The sequence below is a fragment of the Somniosus microcephalus genome, chromosome 3 (genome assembly GCF_052327205.1).
Source record: "Somniosus microcephalus isolate GS21.2 chromosome 3, FLI_Smic_1.0, whole genome shotgun sequence".
NCBI lineage: Eukaryota > Metazoa > Chordata > Chondrichthyes > Squaliformes > Somniosidae > Somniosus > Somniosus microcephalus.
The window spans coordinates 3,161,550-3,185,240 of NC_140989.1; the positions used below are offsets into that span (position 1 = coordinate 3,161,550).

General features: G+C 48.9%; 1 protein-coding gene across 1 annotated transcript in view; it reads right to left on the reverse strand.

Moving 5' to 3' along the window:
* The window catches only part of emilin1b (elastin microfibril interfacer 1b), a 66,931-nt gene that overhangs the window by 28,612 nt on the left and 14,628 nt on the right, over positions 1-23,691 (reverse strand). Inside the window, exon 3 of the mRNA XM_085978622.1 lies at positions 19,992-22,181. Coding sequence (XP_085834748.1) covers positions 19,992-22,181 — 2,190 coding nt within the window. The remainder of the gene's footprint in view (positions 1-19,991; positions 22,182-23,691) is intronic.

Sequence of the window (23,691 nt, forward strand, 5' to 3'; positions counted from 1 at the left end):
TCTATCACCAGCTAAACCGGCGGATCAGACTTTCGCTAATATTGTTGCTGTCCTGAAGGATCATTTGAACCCCACACCGCTGATGTTGGCGGAACGATTCAAATTTTATGCGAGAACGCAACGGAAAGAGGAAAGCAACGCGGAATACTTGGTTGAACTGCATAGATTAGCGAAATACTGTCAGTTTGGGGAAAATCTGACAGAGGCATTGAGAGACAAGTTCATGTGCGGGTTGTCGAAGGAAGGAACACAAAAGCGACTGCTAGAAGAGAACGATCTTACACTTGATAAGGCTGTCCTTATTGCAGCATCGCACGAAGCCGCAGCGAGAGGCACTGCAGAAATGCAGCTGAAGGCAGCGGTACTCAGCGTGGATCAAATGACTTCGGGTACAACGAAATGTTATCGTTGTGGGAAGACAACACACGACCAGAACCAATGCTGGTTTAAAAACCAGGAATGTAGAAAATGTGGCAAGCTCGGTCACATAGCTAAAGTATGCCGGTCAGGAAAGAAGACCAGCAACAAAAAAAAGTCACTGCAGGAAAAGTACAGCAAGGTACACAAGGTGACTGAGAAGAGTTCGGATGAACAGAATTCGGATTCAGACCCAAACGGCCAGGAACTGGGTAGTCTGAGAATTCACAATGTGAGTAAGGAAGCTGACCTACAAACTATCTGGGTCATGCTAAAAATAGCCAGAGTCCAAGTTATAATGGAACTGGACACAGGATCAGCCCTATCAGTCATAAATCGAAGGGATTACAACCGGCTATTCTCACATATACCCTTGAGAGATACCAAGATCGTATTGCAGACATACACGGGGCATAAAGTATACCCCATCGGAAAGATAAAAGTCAAGGTGAGAGACAAGGGCAAAGAACACCAAGGAATGGACTTATATGTACTACCTGAGGGAGGTCCACCACTTCTGGGACGGGAGTGGATCAGGGAAATAAACATGGAATGGCACTACCTAAAAGCAATAACGAGTGAGAACTCGGTGAAGACAATCAGCTCAGACTCTGAAACTGATGACGATAAGGCCAGCCTAGGTGCGAAAGACAAGTCTAAAATGGACTTGCTGACTAAGGTTGGAAAAACGAAGGAGTGCATAAATGCTTATGCTTCAGAGGAGAACAAAGTTTCAGAACAGAATTCCACTGAACAACAACAACATAGTTTGACAGAGAATTCTGAGTCTGTCCAGTTTACAGACATGCACAATTCTGAGGAACACCGGGCTCGAACTCAACTCCATTTCAAATTACAACAGCAATTAGAACAATTGAGTTGCCGTCTTGAGCAAGAGATGAAAGCAATGAAAAAGTTCTTTGACACAGAGTGGGAGAATCTGGAAAGACAACAGAAGCAGCTGATGGAGAAAAGGGAGCAGGAGCACACAAACCGTCTGCGCGAGGAGGCCAAACGAATCAAAGCTGATTCGGTTTCTGAAGGTGCGTGCTCTAATCTGGTGGAGCAAGAGGTTCAGCAACTGAAGGCGCTTGTTAGCAGGTTGCAGGCAGAAAAGGCTGATTTGGTCGCCATGAATTCCGAGCTCCTACTGAAGTTGGGTGCAGCATCACCGGACGATTCATTTGTGGAAATTCGAATGGTGGAGGCTGCGGATGATGGCGAAGTAGAAACAGCAAAGGAGCCCCAGGGCAAGGTTATCAACATCCCTGCAGCTACTGGGAAACGGATGATGTCAGAAGAGTTAACGGTCAGCCAACTCCTTCATAGGCTGAGGGACAAGACCCTGAAATGGGAACAATTTGAACATGAGCTTAAATCTTCAAAGGAGAGGGGTTTGGAGCTCTCAAAAGTTATTGAAATAGCTGAGGTTGCAACACAGACTGAGAAGATGGCAGCAGAGCAACCCTTGGATGCCAAAAGTACGCTGACTCACGTCAATGTTGAACAACAGAATGCTGAAACAACTGCTCCAGTAGAGGGATTGAACAATACGATCAATCAATCTCCGAATGAAGTTGAAGTATTGAAATCACGAATGAGGTCATTAGTAAAAGACTTGCAGGAAGCCGAGAAAAAGCTGGAGGAAGCTGAACACATGAAGAAGTCTCTTCAGGAGAGATGTCTGGAATTGGAACAAAAGCTGACTAACGTCCAGCTGGGCATGGAGGAAATAAAAGACCCTCTCGCTGGCCTAGCTCAGGACGACACCGATTATTACCACGTCCTGTTGAACGACACCGAATATAACGATGACCTGTTCTGCCCAGCTTGTGGGGAAATCTTCCGAAGTGCAAAAACCCTGAAGAATCACAAAAAGTCTAAGAAACACCGGGAGATGGTGGCGCTGCTAAGGCAACAGGAGAAAGAGGAGGAGGAACTGTGCATGCGGCTGGCAGCGGAGCAGAGAGAGTCTCCAAGAAGCAGGAAAGGAAAAGACGAAACAGAAGAAGATGACCCATCTGAACCATTATTACCCCTACCAGATCACGCACGTGGTCCCTCCGAACGGAACCAAATCAGTTTGGAAGTAGAAAAACTTCCCGAGGTACTCAAGCTTTTAGAAGTCAGCAATGCTGGTTCAGAAGTGACGGAAGTTCAAGCTGTTGTTAAGTCCAGTGAAGGACTATTGGATGAGTCACCCCAGCAAAGTGAACCGACTACACCACAGGGAACTGCTACACCACCGAGGCGTTGTCCAGACCGAGTCAAGAAGCACAGGAGGCGCCTCCACAGAGACTGAATCTGTGAACTGTTTTCCACAGAGACTGAATCTGTGAACTGTTTTCCGCAGAGACTGAATCTGTGAACTGTTTTCCGCAGAGACTACGTCTGTGAACTGTTTTTACATGAAGTTGGATATATGTTATGATGTTATGTTTAATGGGGAATAAGTATGTTGTAAGCTAAAAAGGGAGGATTGTAGTGTATGTAACCGTTCTACCTTTAAGAGAACTATTGTATGTAACCGTCCACCTTTAAGAGAACTATTTTAGGTGTTGCACTACTTTATCTTGGCTGCAGTATACTGTAATACCGGTGGTGACCACACCGGTATATAAGTGCTGTGTAATGAGTGATTGGGCAGATTCGCCCTGACCTTCGAATAGTAAAGTCCTGTTAAAGTTTACTCTTGTAGTCTGTGTAATAATTTGCAATATAACACACAGATTTTACAAGCCTGGTGAATCTTCGCTGCACTCCCTCCATGGCAAGAACGTCCTTCCTCAGGTAAGGCGACCAAAACTGCACACAATACTCAAGGTGTGGTCTCACCAAGGCCCTGTACAACTGCAGCAAGATATCCTTGTTCTTGTACTCGAACCCTCTTGCTACGAAGGCCAACACACCATTTGCCTTCTTAACCGCCTGCTGCACCTGCATGCTTACCTTCAGCGACTGGTGCACAAGAACACCCAGGTCTCTTTGCACTTCCCCTTCTCCCAATCTATTGCCATTCAAATAATAATCTGCCTTCCTGTTTTTGCCACCAAAGTGGATAACCTCACATTTATCCACATTATAGTGCATTTGCCATGTTTCTGCCCAATCACCCAACCTGTCCAAATCGTACTGGAGTTTCACGACATCCTCCTCACAGCATGCCCTCCCACCCAGCTTTGTGTCATCTGCAAATTTGGAGATATTACATCCAATTCCCTCGTCCAGATCATTAATATATATTGTGAACAGCTGGGGTCCTAGGACCGATCCTTGCGGTACCCCACTAGTCACTGCCTGCCACTCGGAAAACGACCCGTTTAATTCCAACTCTTTGCTTTCTGTCCGCCAACCAGTTCTCTATCCAAGTCAATACCTTGCCCCCAATCCCATGTGCCTTAATTTTGCACGTTAATCTCTTATGCGGGACCTTATCGAAAGCCTTCTGAAAGTCCAAATACACCACATCCACTGGTTCTCCCTTATCTATTTTACCAGTTACATCCTCAAAAAATTCCAGTAGATTAGTCAAGCATGATTTACCTTTTGTAAATCCATGTTGACTTTGTCCGATCCAGTCACTGCTTTCCAAGTGCTCTGCTATTACATCTTTTATAATGGACTCTAGCATTTTCCCCACTACCGATGTCAAGCTTACCGGTCTATAATTCCCCGCCTTTTCTCTACCACCTTTTTTGAATAGTGGGATAACATTAGCTATCCTCCAATCCATGGGTACCGTTCCAGAGTCTATCGAGTTCTGGAAGATGACCAGCAATGCATCTACTATTTCTAGGGCCACTTCCTTAAGTCCCCTGGGATGTAGATTATCAGGCCCTAGGGATTTATCGGCCTTCAGTCCCATCAATTTTCCTAACACCATTTCCCTACAAATACTGATTTCTTTCAGTTCCACCCTTTCATCAGACCCTATGTTCCCCGGCATCTCTGGGAGGTTATTTGTGTCCTCCTTTGTGAAGACAGAACCAAAATATGTATTTAGTTGGTCTGCCATTTCTTTGTTCCCCATTATAAATTCCCCCGATTCTGACTGCAAGGGACCTACGCTTGACTTCACCAATCTTTTTCTCTTCACATATCTATAAAAGCTTTTACAGTCAGTTTTTATGTTCCCTGCAAGCTTACTCTCATATTCTATTTTCCCTTTCTTAATTAATCCCTTTGTCCTCCTTTGTTGAATCCTAAACTGCTCCCAATCCTCAGGATTATTGCTTTTTCTGGCCAATTTAAATGCCCTCTCCTTGGACCTTATGCTATCCCTAATTTCCCTTGTTAGCCACAGTTGGGTCACCTTTTTTGTTTTATTTTTATGCCAAACTGGGATGAACAAATTCTGTAGTTCATCCATTCGGTCTTTGAATGTTTGCCATTGCCTATCCACCGTCAACCCTTTGAGTGCCATTCCCCAATCAATCCTACCCAACTCGCTCCTCAGACCATCGTAGTTTCCTTTATTTAAATTGAGGACCCTAGTCTCCGAGTCAACTACTTCATTCTCCATCTTAATGAAGAATTCGATCATATTATGATCGCACCGACCCAAGGGCCTCGTACAACAAGATTGCTAATTAATCCTTTCTCTGGAATCAACCAAGTGAACCTTCTCTGAACCGCCTCGAGAGCAAGTATATCTTTTCTTAAATATGGAAACCAAAACTGCACGCAGTATTCCAGGTGTGGCCTCACCAATACCCTGTATAACTGCAGCAAGACTTCCCTGTTTTTATACTCCATCCCCCTTGCAATAAAAGCCAAGATTCCATTGGCCTTCCTGATCACCTGCTGCACCTGCATACTAACTTTTTGCGTTTCATGCACCAGGACCCCCAGATCCCTTTGTACTGTAGCACTTTGCAGTTTCTCTCCATTTAGATAATAACTTGCTCTTTGATTTTTTCTGCCAAAGTGCATAACCTCACACTTTCCAACATTATATTGCATCTGCCAAATCTCTGCCCACTCACTTAAGCTGTCTATGTCCTTTTGCAGGTTTTTATGTCCTCCTCACTCACTGCTTTCCCTCCCATCTTTGTATCGTCAGCAAACTTGGATATGTTGCACTCGGTCCCTTCCTCCAAATCGTTAATATAGATTGAATTCCATTTGCCACTGTTCTGCCCACCTGACCAATTTATTGATATATTCCTGCAGTCTACAGCTTCCTTCTTCAGTATCAACCACACAGCCGATTTTAGTATCATCTGCAAACTTCTTAATCATACCCCTTATATTCAAGTCTAGATCATTGATATATACCACAAAAAGCAAAGGACCTAGTACTGAGCCCTGCGGAACCCCACTGGAAACAGCCTTCCAGTCACAAAAACACCCATCAACCATTACCCTCTGCTTCCTGTCTCCGAGCCAGTTTTGAATCCAACTTGACACTTTGCCCTGGATCCCATGGGCTTTTAACTTCGTGACCAGTCTGCCATGTGGAACCTTATCAAAAGCACTGAATGGCACTGAACACTGTGCAGTCATCAACAAACATCCCCATTTCTGACCTTATGTTGGAGGGAAGGTCATTGATGAAGCAGCTGAAGATGGTTGGGCCTAGGACACTGCCCTGAGGAATGCCTGCAGCAGTGTTCTGGGGCTGTGATGAATGACCTTCAACCACCACAACCATCTTCCTTTGTACTGTACTAGGTATGACTCCAGCCAGTGGAGTGCCGCTTGATAGCACTGTCGATGATTGGGAGTAGACTGATGGGGCGGTAATTGGCCGGATTGATTGAAGACAAAGATTGATAGATTTTTGAATATTAAGGGAATCAAGGGATATGGGGATAGTGCAGGAAAGTGGAGATGAGGTAGAAGATCAGCCATGATCTTATTGAATGGCGGAGCAGGCTCGAAGGGCCTACTCCTGATCCTATTTCTTGTGTTTTACTCTCTGTTACAGGCTTCTTGTTTGCCTCACTCCATATTCTGATTCACAGATTTAATTGGAACTTTTCACCTTGGCTGCTTATCCAAATTCTCCCGACTAGATGCATTCAGGAGAACTTTTTTAGCCAGTACGTACAAGCCCAACAAGAGAGGGGGCAGTTCTGGACCTAGTTTTAGGGAATGAAGCTGGGCAGGTGGAAAGGGTATCAGTGGGAGAGCATATTGGTGGTAGTGATTGCAATTTAGTTAGATTTAGCATCGTTATGGAAAAGGACAAGGATAGACCAGGAGTAAAAGTTCTCAATTGGGGAATAGCTAATTTTACTAAGCTGAGATGTAATTTAGCCAAAGTAGACTGGAGACAGAAACTTGAAGGTAAATCAGTGTTAGAGCAGTGGGAGGCATTCAAGGAGGAGATAGTGAGAGTTCAGAGCAAGTATGTTCCCTTAAAGAAAAAGGGTGGGACTAACAAATCTCGAGCTCCCTGGATGTCAAGGGGCATACAGGGCAGGATAAAGAATAAAAGGGAAGCTTATGACAGATACCAAGGACTCAATACTGCAGAAACCTTAGAGGAGTACAGAAAGTCATAGGCCTAGAAATTGGGTATAGCCCCGTTTGAGGCGTTAGAACTGGCGATGCGCTAAGTTTATAGCCAGACGAGAGCTATCCGCGCCTGGGCCGATATTGGGTTGCATCGCCCCCAAAGGGGATTCAGGCGCTAAATCAGCCATTGCACGGTGCTCTTAAGGCGCAAAAGGCCAGGCGCTACTCAATTTCGACGCGGACGGGCGCATCGCAGGTGAACTCAATTATGGGAAAGCACGAGACCTACAGGTGCTGGCCAGCTCTTAAAGGGGTGGGTCAGTCAGACTGAGCTTCAACACCCAACGCCCTGTAGGCCTCAGATTCGGCGCTCGCCCTTGTCTGGCGGTACAAAGTTCATCATTATGGAGAAGGTTAGGCAGAGAGCAGAGCGCTTCAGCACTGAGGCTCTGGATCAATTGGTGGCTGCAGTTGAACACCGTCGACAGGTGCTGTACCCAGATAATGGCAAGAGGCCAAATCAGAAGGCTTACCGACGATCTTGGAGGGAGGTTTCTCAGAGGGTCAACTCCAGCAGCATGGCGACCAGGACCCCTGTTCAGTGCAGGAAGAAATTCAACGACCTCACACGGATCGTTAGGGTGAGTGATGGTTTACCAAACTTGTGCTTCCCTCCATCTGCAGCTGACTTCGGGCACCCTGCTGCAATGATGCCCCAATGGCCATCTGTCAGTATGCACCCATGGCCCTTTCTGGGCACACACATGGACAGATGTCTCAAGGCCTCATGTAAGGGCTCTTGCACCATGGGGGGCATGCGATGATGTCTCAAGGCCTCATGTAACAGAACCTCCCCTTCTTTCCCCTGCAGTCCAAGCTGGCGATGATTCGAAAGGAGCAGCGTCGAACCGGTGGCGGACCTGCACAAGTGGTCACTCTGACGGATCTGGAGGAGAGAGTGCACCAGATACTTGGAGGACGTCTGTCTGGTCCTGTGACCACTGCATCTGCCGACCCCATTACCGACAGCGAGGGTAAGACTCTCACCTTTTTCACCTGTTGCCTTCCACTTAGTCCCCCCGCCAGCATGCATCCTCAGTGTGCAGCCATGTCAGAGCCTTGCCGCAATCTGGCATGCCTTTCAGCAAACCTGTCCTTTTGCTAAAGCCATTCTTCCACCTCCCACTTTCAGATGAAGCAGCACCAACTCGGGCTCAATGCACTGAAGCTGCCAGTGCCACCGGAGGCGAGGACCAGGAGGAATCCGGACCAGCCGTTGCAGAATCCGGGGAGCTGAGACATCTGCAGACTGGGGATAGTAGTCCCCTGGAGGGGAGGGGGGGTGGCTCTGAGGATGAACTAGTTGCCGGACCAAGCGGCATGGAGCAACGCAGGGGGTATAGGCATGTTCGGCCACCGTCTCCCCGCAGGGCAAGGCAGGTCATCATGACTGCTGCACAGAGTGCAGATGAGGTCCGGCGCCTGGCAGAGATGAGCAAACAGGCCCGGGTCAGACACACGGAGCTGATGGCTGCAGTGGAGAAGATGCCTGAGTCAATAGATTCATTGGCTAGGAGTATGTTGGACTTCGGGGCAACAATGGAGAGGACTCTGCAGGGCTTTGGCGCAACAATGGAGAGGACTCTCCAGGTGTTCGGGGAAACTATGGACAGGTCTATCCAGGGCTTCGGGGCAACAATGGAGAGGCCTATCCAGGGCTTCGGCCCAACAATGGAGAGGACTGCCCACGGCTTTGAGTCGGCTATGGAAAGGACTATCCAGGGCTTCGGGGCAACAATGGAGAGGACTGTCCAGGTGTTCGGGGAAACAATGGACAGGTCTATCCAGGGCTTCGGGGCAACAATGGACAGGACTATCCAGGGCTTCGGCCCAACAATGGAGAGGACTGCCCACGGCTTTGAGTCGGCTATGGAAAGGACTGTTCAGGGCTTCGGACAATCCCTGGAAAGGTCTGTGCAGGGCTTGTCCGAGGCAGTGGAGCGGTCGGCACCTGGCTTGTCCGAAGAAATGGGAAGAACTGTCCAGGCCTTCTCCGAAGCACTGGCACCTGGCACACAGGTCCTCACTGTTGCCACGCAGTCACTTGCTGGGCTCCTACACAGCCAGATTGACGCAACACGATCTCTCACTGCAGCCACCCTCTCTGCATCAGATAGGATCACCCCGGGCCCTTCCACTCCCGTACAAGGCCAGGAATCCGTGGAGCCTGCGATTGTGGCGGATGAGCCGAGCCGCTCCCCTCAGATAGCCAGTGTGTCGTCCGACCATGGTGCAGGTGTCCTCTCTCGGCAGGAGACCATTGCACATACCAGCGCTGGGACGCCTGCATTGCAGTTGCCACCACCTGCAGCCCACACTGCTTCCAGCCATGGTCAAAGCAAGCATCCTGCGTCCACACCCTCCAAGCCCAGAGGTCGGCCAGGCCGTACCTCAGGGGCTTCTGCGCTTCCAGACAGTTGGCAAGCGTCCCCCAGCCTTGAGCCCGCCACTGGGGTGCAATTACGTAGGAGCAGCAGGGAGGGAAGGGGCCGGGCGCGAAAGAGAAGTCGTTCTCCCTCAAGGGGCCAGTTGTAGAGGGAGGTGCTGAGACGTTTGTTTGTCCAAATTCACGGACACCCTCACCTGCTGTTATAGGTGCAGATTTTTGTTGAGTTTTGCTGCTTTGCCGAACAGGTCACTTTTATTTTGGCAGTGATGGTTTCTGCTCACTTTACGTTGTTTAGCTGTAATGAAAGACTTTTGTGTCAATAAACAGAAGTTTCAATGTTGCTTGGTGCATGTGACTACTTTCAGTGATGCTGGCGTGCAGAGGCCCTCAAACATCCAAAGTGCCCATGAGGTAAGACTCTCATCATTCCGCCACAGGGGTGTCGATACGAGTCCAGAGGAGCCTCTGACGTATGGACCTTCCACTTTCAGCAGCCCTTCCATCTTCCTCCTCCTCCTCCTCCGCCTGCTCTTCCTCCTCCCCCTCCTCCTCCTACTCCTCCTCCTCCGCCTGCTTGTGCAGGGTCCGAGGGAAGGTAATGAATGGACGCGTTTGCCTATAAAGGGCATCTGTCACTTGCCGGATGCAACAGCAGACTGCAGCCTGAGCGACAGTCGCATTGTCCCCAATGGCTGACTGAAAGGATCCGTTGGCATAAAAATGGAGGCCTTCAGTCAGTGTAGCCATCACGGACAGAGAGGTTCTGCAGCGTTCACGCGGCTGCAGATCCTGACCAAGCAGGTGGCACAGATCAGTAACAATGTCCCTCCAGATTCGGAGCCTTCGCAAACACTGCTCCTCCGACATGTCAAGGCTTGTCACCTGCTGCCTAAAGACCCTCGCAGCATCCCGTCGGATTGGCCGACATCCATTGCCCCTCCTCCTTCTGGCCAATCCCGGCCCTCTCTCCTGCCGTCTCTCTGCCCCTTCACAGCGTTGGGCGATGAGGCCGTCGCCCTCCAAACAAGCTCCCATTCCGATGCCAGTTGGTCAAAAGGCTTTTAGGTGTAGTGCTGCAAGTGCTTCGGACAGGGTTGAAGGTCCCAAGTACTGTGAAGCTAAATTCCCAGAACTCCACTCCACATTAGCTCGCCAACTCTCTCTAGCAGCGATCGCAATGAGCAGGCCAAGTGGCAGAAGATTCTGCACTAGAGCTGTCCCCTTTAAATAGTGCCGCCCTACTCCGAGAAGGGCCTGTTAGCCCTCCCTCGAACTGTCGCTAATAGCGCTGGGCGCTAAGGCGCCGGGCGCCACCCAATATGCACTCAGGCGCTCCTAAAAGGCGTTGCACACTGAAATGACGTCATGAGCCGGTTGCGCTCGTGGGCGCGCGCAAACATTTAGCGCAGGCGCTAAATGTATAGTCAATTTCTGAGTCGGCGCTATCCTCATAGTGCTCGCCCCAACATAGCGCTTCGCCCCAATTCTAGGTCTCTTTAGGCGCTCAGCGCCGGCGCTACCAACCCAATTTCTAGGCCATAGAGTCATAGTTATACAGCACAGAAAGAGGCCCTTCGGCCCATCATGTCCGTGCCGGCCATCAAGCCCTGTCTATTCTAATCCCATTTTCCAGCACTTGGTCCGTAGCCTTGTATGCTATGGCGTTTCAAGTGCTCATCTAAATGCTTCTTGAATGTTGTGAGGGTTCCTGCCTCTACCACCCTTTCAGGCAGTGAGTTCCAGATTCCAACCACCCTCTGGGTGAAAAGGTTTTTCCTCTAAACCTCCTGCCCCTTATCTTGAAACTATGCCCCCTGGTTATTGACCCCTCATAGAAACATAGAAGATAGGAGCAGGAGTAGGCCATTCGGCCCTTCGAGCCTGCTCCGCCATTCAATGAGATCATGGCTGATCATCCAAATTCAGTACCCTGTCCCTGCTTTCTCCCCATATCCCTTGATCCCTTTAGCCTTAAGAAATATATCCAACTCCTTCATGAATATATTTAATGAATTGGCCTCTACTGCCTTCTGTGGTAAAGAATTCCACAGGTTCACCACTCTGGGTGAAGAAATTCCTCCTCATCTCTGTCCTAAATGGCTTACCCCTTAGCCTTAGACTGTGACCCCTGGTTCTGGACTCCCCGACCATCGGGAACATCCTTCCTGCATCTAGTCTGTCTAGTCCTGTTAGAATTTTATAAGTTTCGATGAGATCCCCTCTCATTCTTCTGAACAAGCCCAATCGACCCAATCTCTCCTCATACGTCATTCCTGCCATCCCAGGTATCAGCCTGGTGAACCTTCGCTGCAGTCCCTCCATGGCAAGAACATCCTTCCTCAGATAAGGCGACCAAAACTGCACACAATACTCAAGATGTGGTCTCACCAAGGCCCTGTACAACTGCAGCAAGACATCCTTGTTCCTGTACTCGAACCCTCTCGCTACGAAGGCCAACATACCATTTGCCTTCTTAACCGCCTGCTGCATCTGCATGCTTCCCTTCAGCGACTGGTGCACAAGGACACCCAGGTCTCATTGCACTTCCCCTTCTCCCAATTTATTGCCATTCAGATAATAATCTGCCTTCCTGTTTTTGACACCAAAGTGGATAACCTCACATTTATCCACGTTATATTGCATCTGCCATGCTTCTGCCCAATCACCCAACCTGTCCAAATCATACTGGAGTTTCTCGGCATCCTCCTCACAGTACACACGCCCACCCAGCTTTGTGTCATCTGCAAACTTGGAGATATTACATCTAGTTCCCTCGTCTAGATCATTAATATATATTGTGACTAGCTGGGGTCCAAGGACCGATCCCTGCGGTACCCCACTAGTCACTGCCTGCCACTCGGAAAAAGCCCCGTTTATTCCAACTCTTTGCTTTCTGTCTGCCAACCAGTTCTCTATCCAAGTCAATACCTTGCCCCCAATCCCATGTGCCTTAACTTTACACGCTAATCTGTTATGCGGGACCTTATCGAAAGCCTTTTGAAAGTCCAAATACACCACATCCACTGGTTCTCCCTTACCTATTTTACCAGTTACATCCTCAAAAAATTCCAGTAAATTAGTCAAGCACGATTTACCTTTTGTAAATCTATGTTGACTTTGTCCGATCTTGTTGCTGTTTTCCAAGTGCTCTGCTATTACATCTTTTATAATGGACTCTAGCATTTTCCCCACTACCGATGTCAGGCTTACCGGTCTGTAATTCCCCGTTTTCTCTCTACCACCTTTTTGAATAGTGGGGTAACATTAGCTACCCTCCAATCCATGGGTACTCTTCCAGAGTCTATCAAATGTTGGAAAATGACCAGCAATGCATCGACTATTTCTAGGGCCACTTCCTTAAGTACCCTAGGATGTAGATTATCAGGCCCTGGGGATTTATCGGCCTTCAATCCCATCAATTTCCCTAACACCATTTCCCTACAAATACTGATTTCTTTCAGTTCCTCCCTTTCATCCTCCCTTTCATCAGACCCTATGTTCCCCGACATCTCTGGGAGGTTATTTGTGTCCCCCTTTGTGAAGACGGAACCAAAATATGTATTTAATTGGTCTGCCATTTCTTTGTTCCCCATTATAAATTCCCGTGATTCTGACTGCAAGGGACCTACGCTTGACTTCACCAATCTTTTTCTCTTCACGTATCTATTAAAGCTTTTACAGTTAGTTTTTATGTTCCCTGCAAGCTTACTCTCATACTCTATTTTCCCCCTCTTAATTAATCCCTTTGTTCTCCTTTGTTGAGTCCTAAACTGCTCCCAATCCTCAGGTTTACTGCTTTTTCTGGCCAATTTATATGTCCTCTCCTTGGATCTTATGCTGCCCCTAATTTCCCTTGTTAGCCACAGTTGAGTCACCTTTTTTGTTTTATTTTTATGCAAAACTGGGATGAACAAATTCCCCTCTACTAAGGGGAAAAGTTCCTTTCTATCTACCCTATCTATGCCCCTCATAATTTTGTACACCTCAATCAGGTCCCCCCTCAGCCTTCTCTGCTCTAAGGAAAACAACCCCAGCCTGTCTAGTGTCTCTTCATAGCCGAGGCGCTCCAGCCCAGGTAACATCCTGGTGAATTTCCTCTGCACCCTCTCCAATACAATCACATCCCTCCTATAGTATGGTGAGCAGAACTGCACAGAGTATTCCAGCTGTGGCCTAACTAGTGTTTTGTACAGCTCCATCATAACCTCCCTGCTCTTATATTCTATGCCTCGGCTAATGAAGGCAAGTATCCCATATGCCTTTCTAACCACCTTATCACAGAATCACAGAAACCCCACAGTGCAGATAGAGGCCATTTCGGCCCATCGAGCCTGCACCGATACATATCCCACCCGATCCCCGTAACCCTAGTGGGTGTAGTCTATAGGCCTCCGAACAGTTGCAACTCTGTTGGACGGAGTATTAATCAGGAAATAGTTGAGGCTTGTAATAAGGGAACAGCTATAATTATGGGGGATTTTAATTATCATATTAACTGGACAAATCAAATTGGGCAGAGCAGCCTTGAGGAAGAGTTCATTGAGTGTATTAGGGATGGGTTTCTTGAGCAGTATGTAACTGAACCGACCAGGGGGCAAGCAACCTTAGATTTGGTCCTGTGTAATGAGACAGGATTAATTAAAAATGTCCTAGTAAAGGATCCCCTTGGAATGAGTGACCATAACATGGTTGAGTTCCATATTCAATTAGAGGGTGAGAAGGTTGGATCTCAAACAAGCGTGCTGAGCTTGAATAAAGGAGACTATGAAGGTATGAGAGCGGAATTAATTAGAGTGAACTGGGAAAATAGATTAAAGGGTAAGACGGTACATGACCAGTGGTGTACATTTAAGGAGTTATTTTACAACTTCCAAAAAATATATATTCCACTGAGGAAAAAAGGGTGTAAAAGAAAAGACAGCCATCCATGGCTAAGTAAAGTAATTAAGGATAGTATTCGACTAAAAACAAGGGCATATAAGGTAGCCAAATCTAGTGGGAGGATGGAAGATTGGGAAGTCTTTAAAAGACAGCAAAAAATAACAAAAAGATTGATTAAGAAAGGGAAGATAGATTATGAAAGTAAATTCGCAAAAAATATAAAAACAGACAGTAAAAGTTTCTATAGTTATATAAAAAGAAAAAGGGTGGCTAAAGTAAATGTTGGTCCCTTAGAGGATGAGACCGGGAAATTAATGGTGGGAAACATGGAGATGGCAAAAACACTGAACAATTATTTTGTATCAGTCTTTACAGTAGAGGACACTAAGAATATCCCAACACTGGACAAACAGGGGGCTCTGGGGGGGGGGGGGAGGAACTAAATACAATTAAAATCACTAAGGAAGTGGTACTTGGTAAAATAATGGGACTCAAGGCGGATAAATCCCCTGGACCTGATGGCTTGCATCCTAGGGTCTTGAGGGAAGTAGCGGTAGGGATTGTGGATGCATTAGTAATAATTTTCCAAAACTCACTGGACTCAGCAAAGGTCCCGGCAGATTGGAAAACTGCTAATGTAACACCCTTATTTAAAAAGGGCAGTAGACAGAAGGCTGGAAACTATAGACCTGTTAGCCTAACATTTGTGGTTGGTAAAATGTTAGAGTCCATTATTAAGGAGACAGTAACGGGACATTTGGATAAACATAATTTAATAGGACAAACTCAGCATGGTTTCATGAAGGGGAAGTCATGTTTAACAAATTTGCTTGAGTTTTTTGAGGAAGTAACATACAGGGTGGATAAAGGGGAACCAGTGGACGTAGTGTATTTAGACTTCCAAAAGGCATTTGACAAGGGGCCACACAAAAGAGTATTGCTCAAGATAAAAAATCACGGGATTGGGGGTAATATTCTGGCGTGGGTGGAGGATTGGCTCTCTAACAGAAAGCAGAGAGTTGGGATAAATGGTTCGTTCTCAGATTGGCAACCAGTAACTTGTGGTGTTCCGCAGGGGTCAGTGCTGGGTCCCCAACTCTTTACAATCTATATTAACGATTTGGAGGAGGGGACCGAGTGTAACATATCAAAGTTTGCAGATGATACAAAGATGGGACGGAAAGTAGTGAGTGAGGAGGACATAAAAAACCTGCAAAGGGACATAGACAGGCTAAGTAAGTGGGCAGAGATTTGGCAGATGGAATACAATACTGGAAAGTGTGAGGTTATGCACTTTGGCAGGATAAATCATAGAGCAAGTTATTATCTTAATGGCAAGAAACTGGAAAGTACTGTAGTACAAAGGGATCTGGGGGTCCTGGTGCACGAAACTCAAAAAGTTAGTATGCAGGTGCAGCAAGTGATTAAGAAGGGCAATGGAATGTTGGCTTTTATTGCTAGGGGGCTGGAATATAAAAACAGGGAGGTATTGCTGCAGTTGTACAAGGTATTGGTGAGACCGCACCTGGAATACTGCATACAGTTTTGGTGTCCATACTTAAGAAAAGACATACTTGCTCTCGAGTCAGTACAAAGAAGGTTCACTCGGTTAATCCCGGGGATGAGGGGGCGGTCATATGAGGAGAGGTTGAGTAGATTGGGACTCTACTCATTGGAGTTCAGAAGAATGAGAGGCGATCTTATTGAAACATATAAGATTGTGAAGGGGCTTGATCGGGTGGATGCGGTGAGGATGTTCCCAATGATGGGTGAAACTAGAACTAGGGGGCATAATCTTAAAATAAGGGGCTGCTCATTCAAAACTGAGATGAGGAGAAACTTCTTCACTCAGAGGGTGGTAGGTTTGTGGAATTTGCTGCCCCAGAAAGCTGTGGAAGCTACATCATTAAATAAATTTAAAACAGAAATAGATAGTTTCCTAGAAGTAAAGGGAATTAAGGGTTACAGGGAGCAGGCAGGAAATTGGACATGAGTCTAGGTTCGGAATGGTCATGGCCCTGTGGGTAGTGGAGTGGGCCCAGGGGCCGTGTAGCCTTGTTCTGCTCCTACTGTGTTCTAATTCTGTTAGATTTCAGGAGATGGTTTTATTCCTGTTCCTGGCTGGGGTGGAGATCGCCTTTACAGAAGGTAAGTACTGTAGAAAATATAGGGACAGAGTGATCTCCTGGAAGAATTTCGATCGCCTAGATGGGTCGGAGAGGAATTTCCCAGATTTTTTTCTCCCAAATTGGCCATTGGGTCTTTATCTGGTTTTTCGCCTCTCCCGGGAGATCACATGGGTTAGGTTGGATGCAGAGTGATAGAAGATTTGAGGTTAGGATCAGATCAGCCATGATCTTATTGAATGGTGGAGCAGGCTCGAGGGGCCGATTGGCCTACTCCTGCTCCTATTTCTTATGTTCTTATGTTCTTTAACCCCTACACCAACACATATCCCACCCCTATCCTCGTAACCCCAAGTATTTAATCCCCCTAACACTAAGGGTCAATTTTATCATAGCCAATCAACCTAACCCGCACATCTTTGGACTGTGGGAGGAAACCGGAGCACCCGGAGTAAACCCACGCAAACACGGGGAGAATGTGCAAACTCCACACAGACAGTCGCCCGAGGCCGGATTCGAACCCGGGTCCCTGGCGCTGTGAGGCAACAGTGCTAACCACTATGCCACCGTGCTGCCCGTCTACCTGTCCTGCTGCCTTCAGGGATCTATGTACATGCACACCAAGGTCCCTCTGATCTTCTGTCCTTCCTAGAATCCTACCATTCATTGTGTATTCCCTTGCCTTGTTAGTCCTCCCAAAATGCATCACCTCACACTTTTCAGGGTTAAATTCCATTTGCCACTATTTTGCCCATCTAACCATCCCGTCTCTATTGTCCTGTAGCCTGAGGCTTCCCTCCTTGCTATTTACCACTCCACCAATTTTCGTGTCATCTGCGAACTTACTGATCATACCTCCTACATTCATATCTAAATCATTAATGTACACTACAAACAGCAAAGGGCCCAGCACCAATCCCTGCGGTACACCACTGGACACAGGCTTCCAGTCACAAAAACAACCTTCGACCATCACCCTCTGCCTCCTGCCACTAAGCCAATTTTGGATCCAATGTGCCAAATTGACCTGGATCCCATGGGCTCTTACTTTCTTGACCGGTCTCTCATGTGGGACTTTGTCAAAAGCCTTACTGAAGTCCATGTAGACTGCATCAACTGCACTACCCTCATCCACACACCTAGTCACCCCCTCAAAAAATTCAATCAAACTGGCTAGACATGATCTCCCCCTGACAAAGCCATGCTGACTAACCTTGATTAAGTGCAGAGGATCAGAGGGACCTCAGAGTGCCTGTCCACAGAACCCTGAAGGTAGCAGGACAGGTAGATAAGGTGGTTAAGAAGGTATACGGGATACTTGCCTTTATTAGCCGAGGCATAGAATACAAGAGCAGGGAGGTTATGCTTGAACTGTATAAAACACTAGTTAGGCCGCAGCTAGAGTACTGCGTGCAGTTCTAGTCACCACATTACAGAAAGGATGTGATTGCACTAGAGAGGGTGCAGAGGAGATTTACGAGGAGGTTGCCTCGGCTGGGGAATTCTAGCGATGAGAAAAGATTGGATCGGCTGAGGTTTGTTTTTCTTTGGAATGGAGGAGGCTGAGGGGAGACCTAATTGAGGTGTATAAAATTATGAGGGGCCTAGATAGGAAGGACCTATTTCCCTTAGCAGAGGGTCGATAACCAGGGGGCATAGATTTAAAGTAACTGGTAGGAAGTTTAGAGGGGATTTGAGGAGAAATGTTTTCACCCAGAGGGTGTTGGGGGTCTAGAACCCGCTGCCTGAAAGGCTGGTAGAGGCAGAAACCCTCATCACATTTAAAAGGTACTTGGATATGCACTTGAAGTGCCGTAACCTACAACGGACCAAGTGCTGGAAAGTGGGATTAGGGTGGATAGCTCTTTTGTCAGCCGGCACGAACAAGATGGGCTGAATGGCCTCCTTCTGTGCTGTAAATTTCTATGATAGACGATGTCGCCCTTTTACCACCTGAACCCATTACTAAATTACTCCACATGTTGTCGAAATACTCCTCTTACTAGTTTACTAAAGCTCTCAACCTCTGCTCACTGAATCAGATCACAGCTCGATCCCGGCAGGCCTGCTAGTCTCCTTAAGGCAAAATGGCCGAGCACTGTCTCAGTCACCGCACCACCCAATCCTCTGCAGACTCCGCCCCACCCCCGCCCTCCCCTGCCCATGTTAATTCTGGCCTCTCCCCTGACAGGAAGTTTGTCAGTTTGACCCTCTCTGTTCCTTCTCCAAGGGTTGACCAGTATCGCTGCCAGTTACATTGCCAACAGCCCAGGTTTGGGCTTGTGAAACTCGTTCCAGCTGAGCTGGGGCAATCCTGAACAAGGTACTGATTGGCCATGATCTGATTGATTGGTAGATTAGGCTCGAGAGGCTGAATGGCCAACTCCTGTTCCGATGATCCTGAGCTGGAAAAGGGAGCTTTACTCTGTATCTAACCCGTGCTGTACCTGCCCCGGGAGTGTTTGATGGGACAGTGTAGAGGGAGCTTTACTCTGTATCTAACCCGTGCTGTACCTGCCCTGGGAGTGTTTGATGGGACAGTGTAGAGGGAGCTTTACCCTGTATCTAACCCGTGCTGTACCTGCCCTGGGGGTGTTTGATGGGACAGTGTAGAGGGAGCTTTACTCTGTATCTAACCCGTGCTGTACCTGCCCTGGGAGTGTTTGATGGGACAGTGTAGAGGGAGCTTTACTCTGTATCTAACCCATGCTGTACCTGCCCTGGGAGTGTTTGATGGGACAGTGTAGAGGGAGCTTTACTCTGTATCTAACCCGTGCTGTACCTGCCCTGGGAGTGTTTGATGGGACAGTGTAGAGGGAGCTTTACTCTGTATCTAACCCGTGCTGTACCTGCCCTGGGAGTGTTTGATGGGACAGTGTAGAGGGAGCTTTACTCTGTATCTAACCCGTGCTGTACCTGCCCCGGGAGTGTTTGATGGGACAGTGTAGAGGGAGCTTTACTCTGTATCTAACCCATGCTGTACCTGCCCTGGGAGTGTTTGATGGGACAGTGTAGAGGGAGCTTTACTCTGTATCTAACCCGTGCTGTACCTGCCCTGGGAGTGTTTGATGGGACAGTGTAGAGGGAGCTTTACTCTGTATCTAACCCGTGCTGTACCTGCCCTGGGAGTGTTTGATGGGACAGTGTAGAGGGAGCTTTACTCTGTATCTAACCCGTGCTGTACCTGCCCTGGGAGTGTTTGATGGGACAGTGTCGAGGGAGCTTTACTCTATGTAACCCGTGCTGTACCTGCCCTGGGAGTGTTTGATGGGACAGTGTAGAGGGAGCTTTACTCTGTATCTAACCCGTGCTGTACCTGCCCTGGGAGTGTTTGATGGGACAGTGTAGAGTGAGCTTTACTCTGTATCTAACCCGTGCTGTACCTGCCCTGGGAGTGTTTGATGGGACAGTGTAGAGGGAGCTTTACTCTGTATCTAACCCATGCTGTACCTGCCCTGGGAGTGTTTGATGGGACAGTGTAGAGGGAGCTTTACTCTGTATCTAACCCATGCTGTACCTGCCCTGGGAGTGTTTGATGGGACAGTGTAGAGGGAGCTTTACTCTGTATCTAACCCATGCTGTACCTGCCCTGGGAGTGTTTGATGGGACCATGTAGAGGGTGTAGGTTTTATATCTAATTATTCAGTGCTACTCACCAATAAAGTCCTGAATTGTGAAGTTGTGAATCTCAGTGCGTATCTCAGCCATGGACTGGTTCAGGATTGTTATCTGCTGGTTCAGGATTCTCAGGTGAGTGTCCTGGATATTTTGCAATGTCCCAGAGTGCATCTGCAGTGTGGTATTTAACTCCCGCTGGCAGTTCCACAGGCTGGAAACATGTCTATTTAAACCCTCTTTGATCTTCTCCAGGCTCTGAGAGACGGAATCCAGCTTGACGCAGACGTTCTCCAGTTTGGACACTCGTTCTCTAAGCCCTTCGCTGGAGTACTTGCACTCATCGATCTCCACCACCATGTGGCTACTGAGCTTTCCCAACTCATTCTGGAAATTGAGGAATTTATTTCCAGTGTCCTCAATGTGATCAGTCATCTCCTCCTGGACCCTGCTGATGTCTGTAATTAGTCTGTTGGTACTTTTGGAGAATGTTGTGTTCAATATGTCCGTATTGTGGCCCTGCTGGTCAACAAAGTCTTTAAGTGCCTTCAAGGTACTATTGACTGAATTGAAGGTCAATAGGACATCTCTCAGCTCTCCCTGCATTGAGCCAAGGTCAACCCCCAAATTGCCTCCAATCATTCCAAGCCTATTGAGGGTCTTATTGAAGGTATCCATTTTAAACAGCAGGTCCTTATAATGTTTGGCAGGGTCCCTGAGCGCCTCCTTTAACGTGTCCAATTCTTTCTGAATTGCTGAGCAAGTGGAGCTGCAATTGTTCCCAGATTGACCGAATCTCCTCGTCAGTTCGTCCAACTCCTCAGTCAGTTTGTTAACTCGTCTGTCAGTTTCATTCCTGCCCAGAAGGACTTCACCTTTAATGGTGTTGCATACTGTAAAACTGGTCTCAATGGAAGTTTGCAGTTTGCTCTCCAGATCCCTGAGATTTGAGCTTATTTGGTTCATTCGGCCCTCATTAGAATGAATCATTGACCTCAACTGTTTGACTTCCTGTCCAAACTGTTGCAGCATGTTCCTAAATGAACTGCCTCGCATTGTGAGGTCATGTACTCTTGACCCAGTGTTTTGAATATTAACCTCATTCTCCACAATCTTCCTCTGAAGCTCTGTTAAAATGTCCACCATCTCAGAGGTATTTTGGTCATCATGTGTCACAGTGACGTGTGGAGAGCTACAGATTTGAGCACAGCCATTGACAGCCACTTGTACCTTGGATTCCAGCTCATACACACTGGACACCACTGTTCCCAGGTACTCCCCATCTGGTCCCACGATTTTCTTCAACTTTCCAACATCCTCACCTAAACCACTGACTGTGTCTCGCAGCCAATCATCAAAGGCTGTGCTGTTGCCCAGAACAGACACCACTGTATTGAGTCTCTCCTCATTCCTGTGGATCCTGTCCCCAAATTCATGCCTCAGATTCTTGAGATGTGACATGAGACGCTTTTCAAGACTTTTCTCAGTCAAGTTCAGTCTTTGTTCAATATCGTGGAATCGTTTATGGAACTGGTTTTCCCACTGAGTGCTGACCGAGGATGAACCAGGAAGCTGCTTGTCCAACCTTCTATTCAAACCGGTCACCACATCAGATACGAACACCAGCTTCCTCTCCACATCCTCCACCTTTGCCTTTGTGTTGTCTATTTCTCCACAGCAGGGGTTTGTCACAGATCCAGACATCCCGCTGATGTGCTTGTGCATGTTTTCTATCAGATGCCGATTGTGTTGCTCAGTGCCGTTGAATATTCTGGCCAGTTCTCGTAGCCTCTGCCCGTATTCCTCCTGCTGCTGTCGGAGGAGCTCAATGTCAGCACGACACGAGAAACATGAGCTCTGTATCCGTCGCTCCACCTCCCTCACAAGCTCTCCCTTCAGATCGGACAACTTGTGGCCAGCACTGGATGGACCCGCAGCCGGTCCGGCCGGTTTGATGGTGTTTAAGAGGTCAATCGCTCCATCGTGTTCCTGCACACGGCTGTCGATCTGATGGAGCTTCCTCTGAATCTCATTGATAGTCTCCTTCATCTCCGGCTGGGATGCAGCATCGGCCGGCTGCCTCCCGTTCAGTGCCGTCTCAATCGCTTTCCGCATCTCCTCCTGGAATTTCGCATTCATCCCTCCAATGGTGGACTGAAGGTTGTGAATTTCCTGGCTTAACCTCTGGATCTTATCTTCCATCTGACGGGATTTATCAGAGTCAGTTCTCCCTGTAAAACCACACAATGGAGGATGGAGTGAGACCCTGGAAATTTAGTGAAAACACAAACCGTATCCTTACAATGGCAGCACGGCTACCCTGGGCTTGGGGTCAGTGCGGGGAGTGAGGTACCCCAGGGGTCAGTGCGGGGAGTGAGGTGCCCCAGGGGTCAATGAGTGAGGTACCCCAGGGGTCAGTGTGGGGAGTGAGGTACCCCAGGGGTCAGTGCGGGGAGTGAGGTATCCCGGTGGTCAGTGTGGGGAGTGAGGTACCCCAGGGGTCAGTGCGGGGAGTGAGGTACCCCAGGGGTCAGTGCGGGGAGTGAGGTACCCCAGGGGTCAGTGCGGGGAGTGAGGTACCCCAGGGGTCAGTGCAGGGAGTGAGGTGCCCCAGGGGTCAGTGCGGGGAGTGAGGTATCCCAGGGGTCAGTGTGGGGAGTGAGGTGCCCCAGGGGTCAGTGTGGGGAGTGAGGTACCCCAGGGGTCAGTGCGGGGAGTGAGGTACCCCAGGGGTCAGTGCGGGGAGTGAGGTACCCCAGGGGTCAGTGCGGGGAGTGAGGTACCCCAGGGGTCAGTGCGGGGAGTGAGGTACCCCAGGGGTCAGTGTGGGGAGTGAGGTACCCCAGGGGTCAGTGCGGGGAGTGAGGTTACCCCAGGGGTCAGTGCGGGGAGTGAGGTTACCCCAGGGGTCAGTGTGGGGAGTGAGGTACCCCAGGGGTCAGTGCGGGGAGTGAGGTACCCCGGTGGTCAGTGCGGGGAGTGAGGTACCCCAGGGGTCAGTGCGGGGAGTGAGGTACCCCAGGGGTCAGTGTGGGGAGTGAGGTACCCCGGGGGTCAGTGCGGGGAGTGAGGTACCCCAGGGGGTCAGTGTGGGGAGTGAGGTGCCCCAGGGGTCAGTGTGGGGAGTGAGGTGCCCCAGGGGTCAGTGCGGGGAGTGAGGTACCCCGGGGGTCAGTGCGGGGAGTGAGGTACCCCAGGGGTCAGTGCTGGGAGTGAGGTATCCCAGGGGTCAGTGCGGGGAGTGAGGTACCCCAGGGGTCAGTGTGGGGAGTGAGGTACCCCAGGGGTCAGTGCGGGGAGTGAGGTGTCCCAGGGGTCAGTGCGGGGAGTGAGGTACCCCAGGGGTCAGTGCGGGAGTGAGGTTCCCCAGGGGTCAGTGCGGGAGTGAGGTACCCCAGGGGTCAGTGCGGGGAGTGAGGTACCCCAGGGGTCAGTGCGGGGAGTGAGGTACCCCGGGGGTCAGTGTGGGGAGTGAGGTAATCCAGGGGTCAGTGCGGGGAGTGAGGTAATCCAGGGGTCAGTGCGGGGAGTGAGGTACCCCAGGGGTCAGTGCGGGGAGTGAGGTACCCCAGGGGTCAGTGTGGGGAGTGAGGTGCCCCAGGGGTCAGTGCGGGGAGTGAGGTACCCCAGGGGTCAGTGCGGGGTGTGAGGTACCCCAGGGGTCAGTGCGGGGAGTGAGGTACCCCAGGGGTCAGTGCGCGGAGTGAGGTGCCCCAGGGGTCAGTGCGGGAGTGAGGTGCC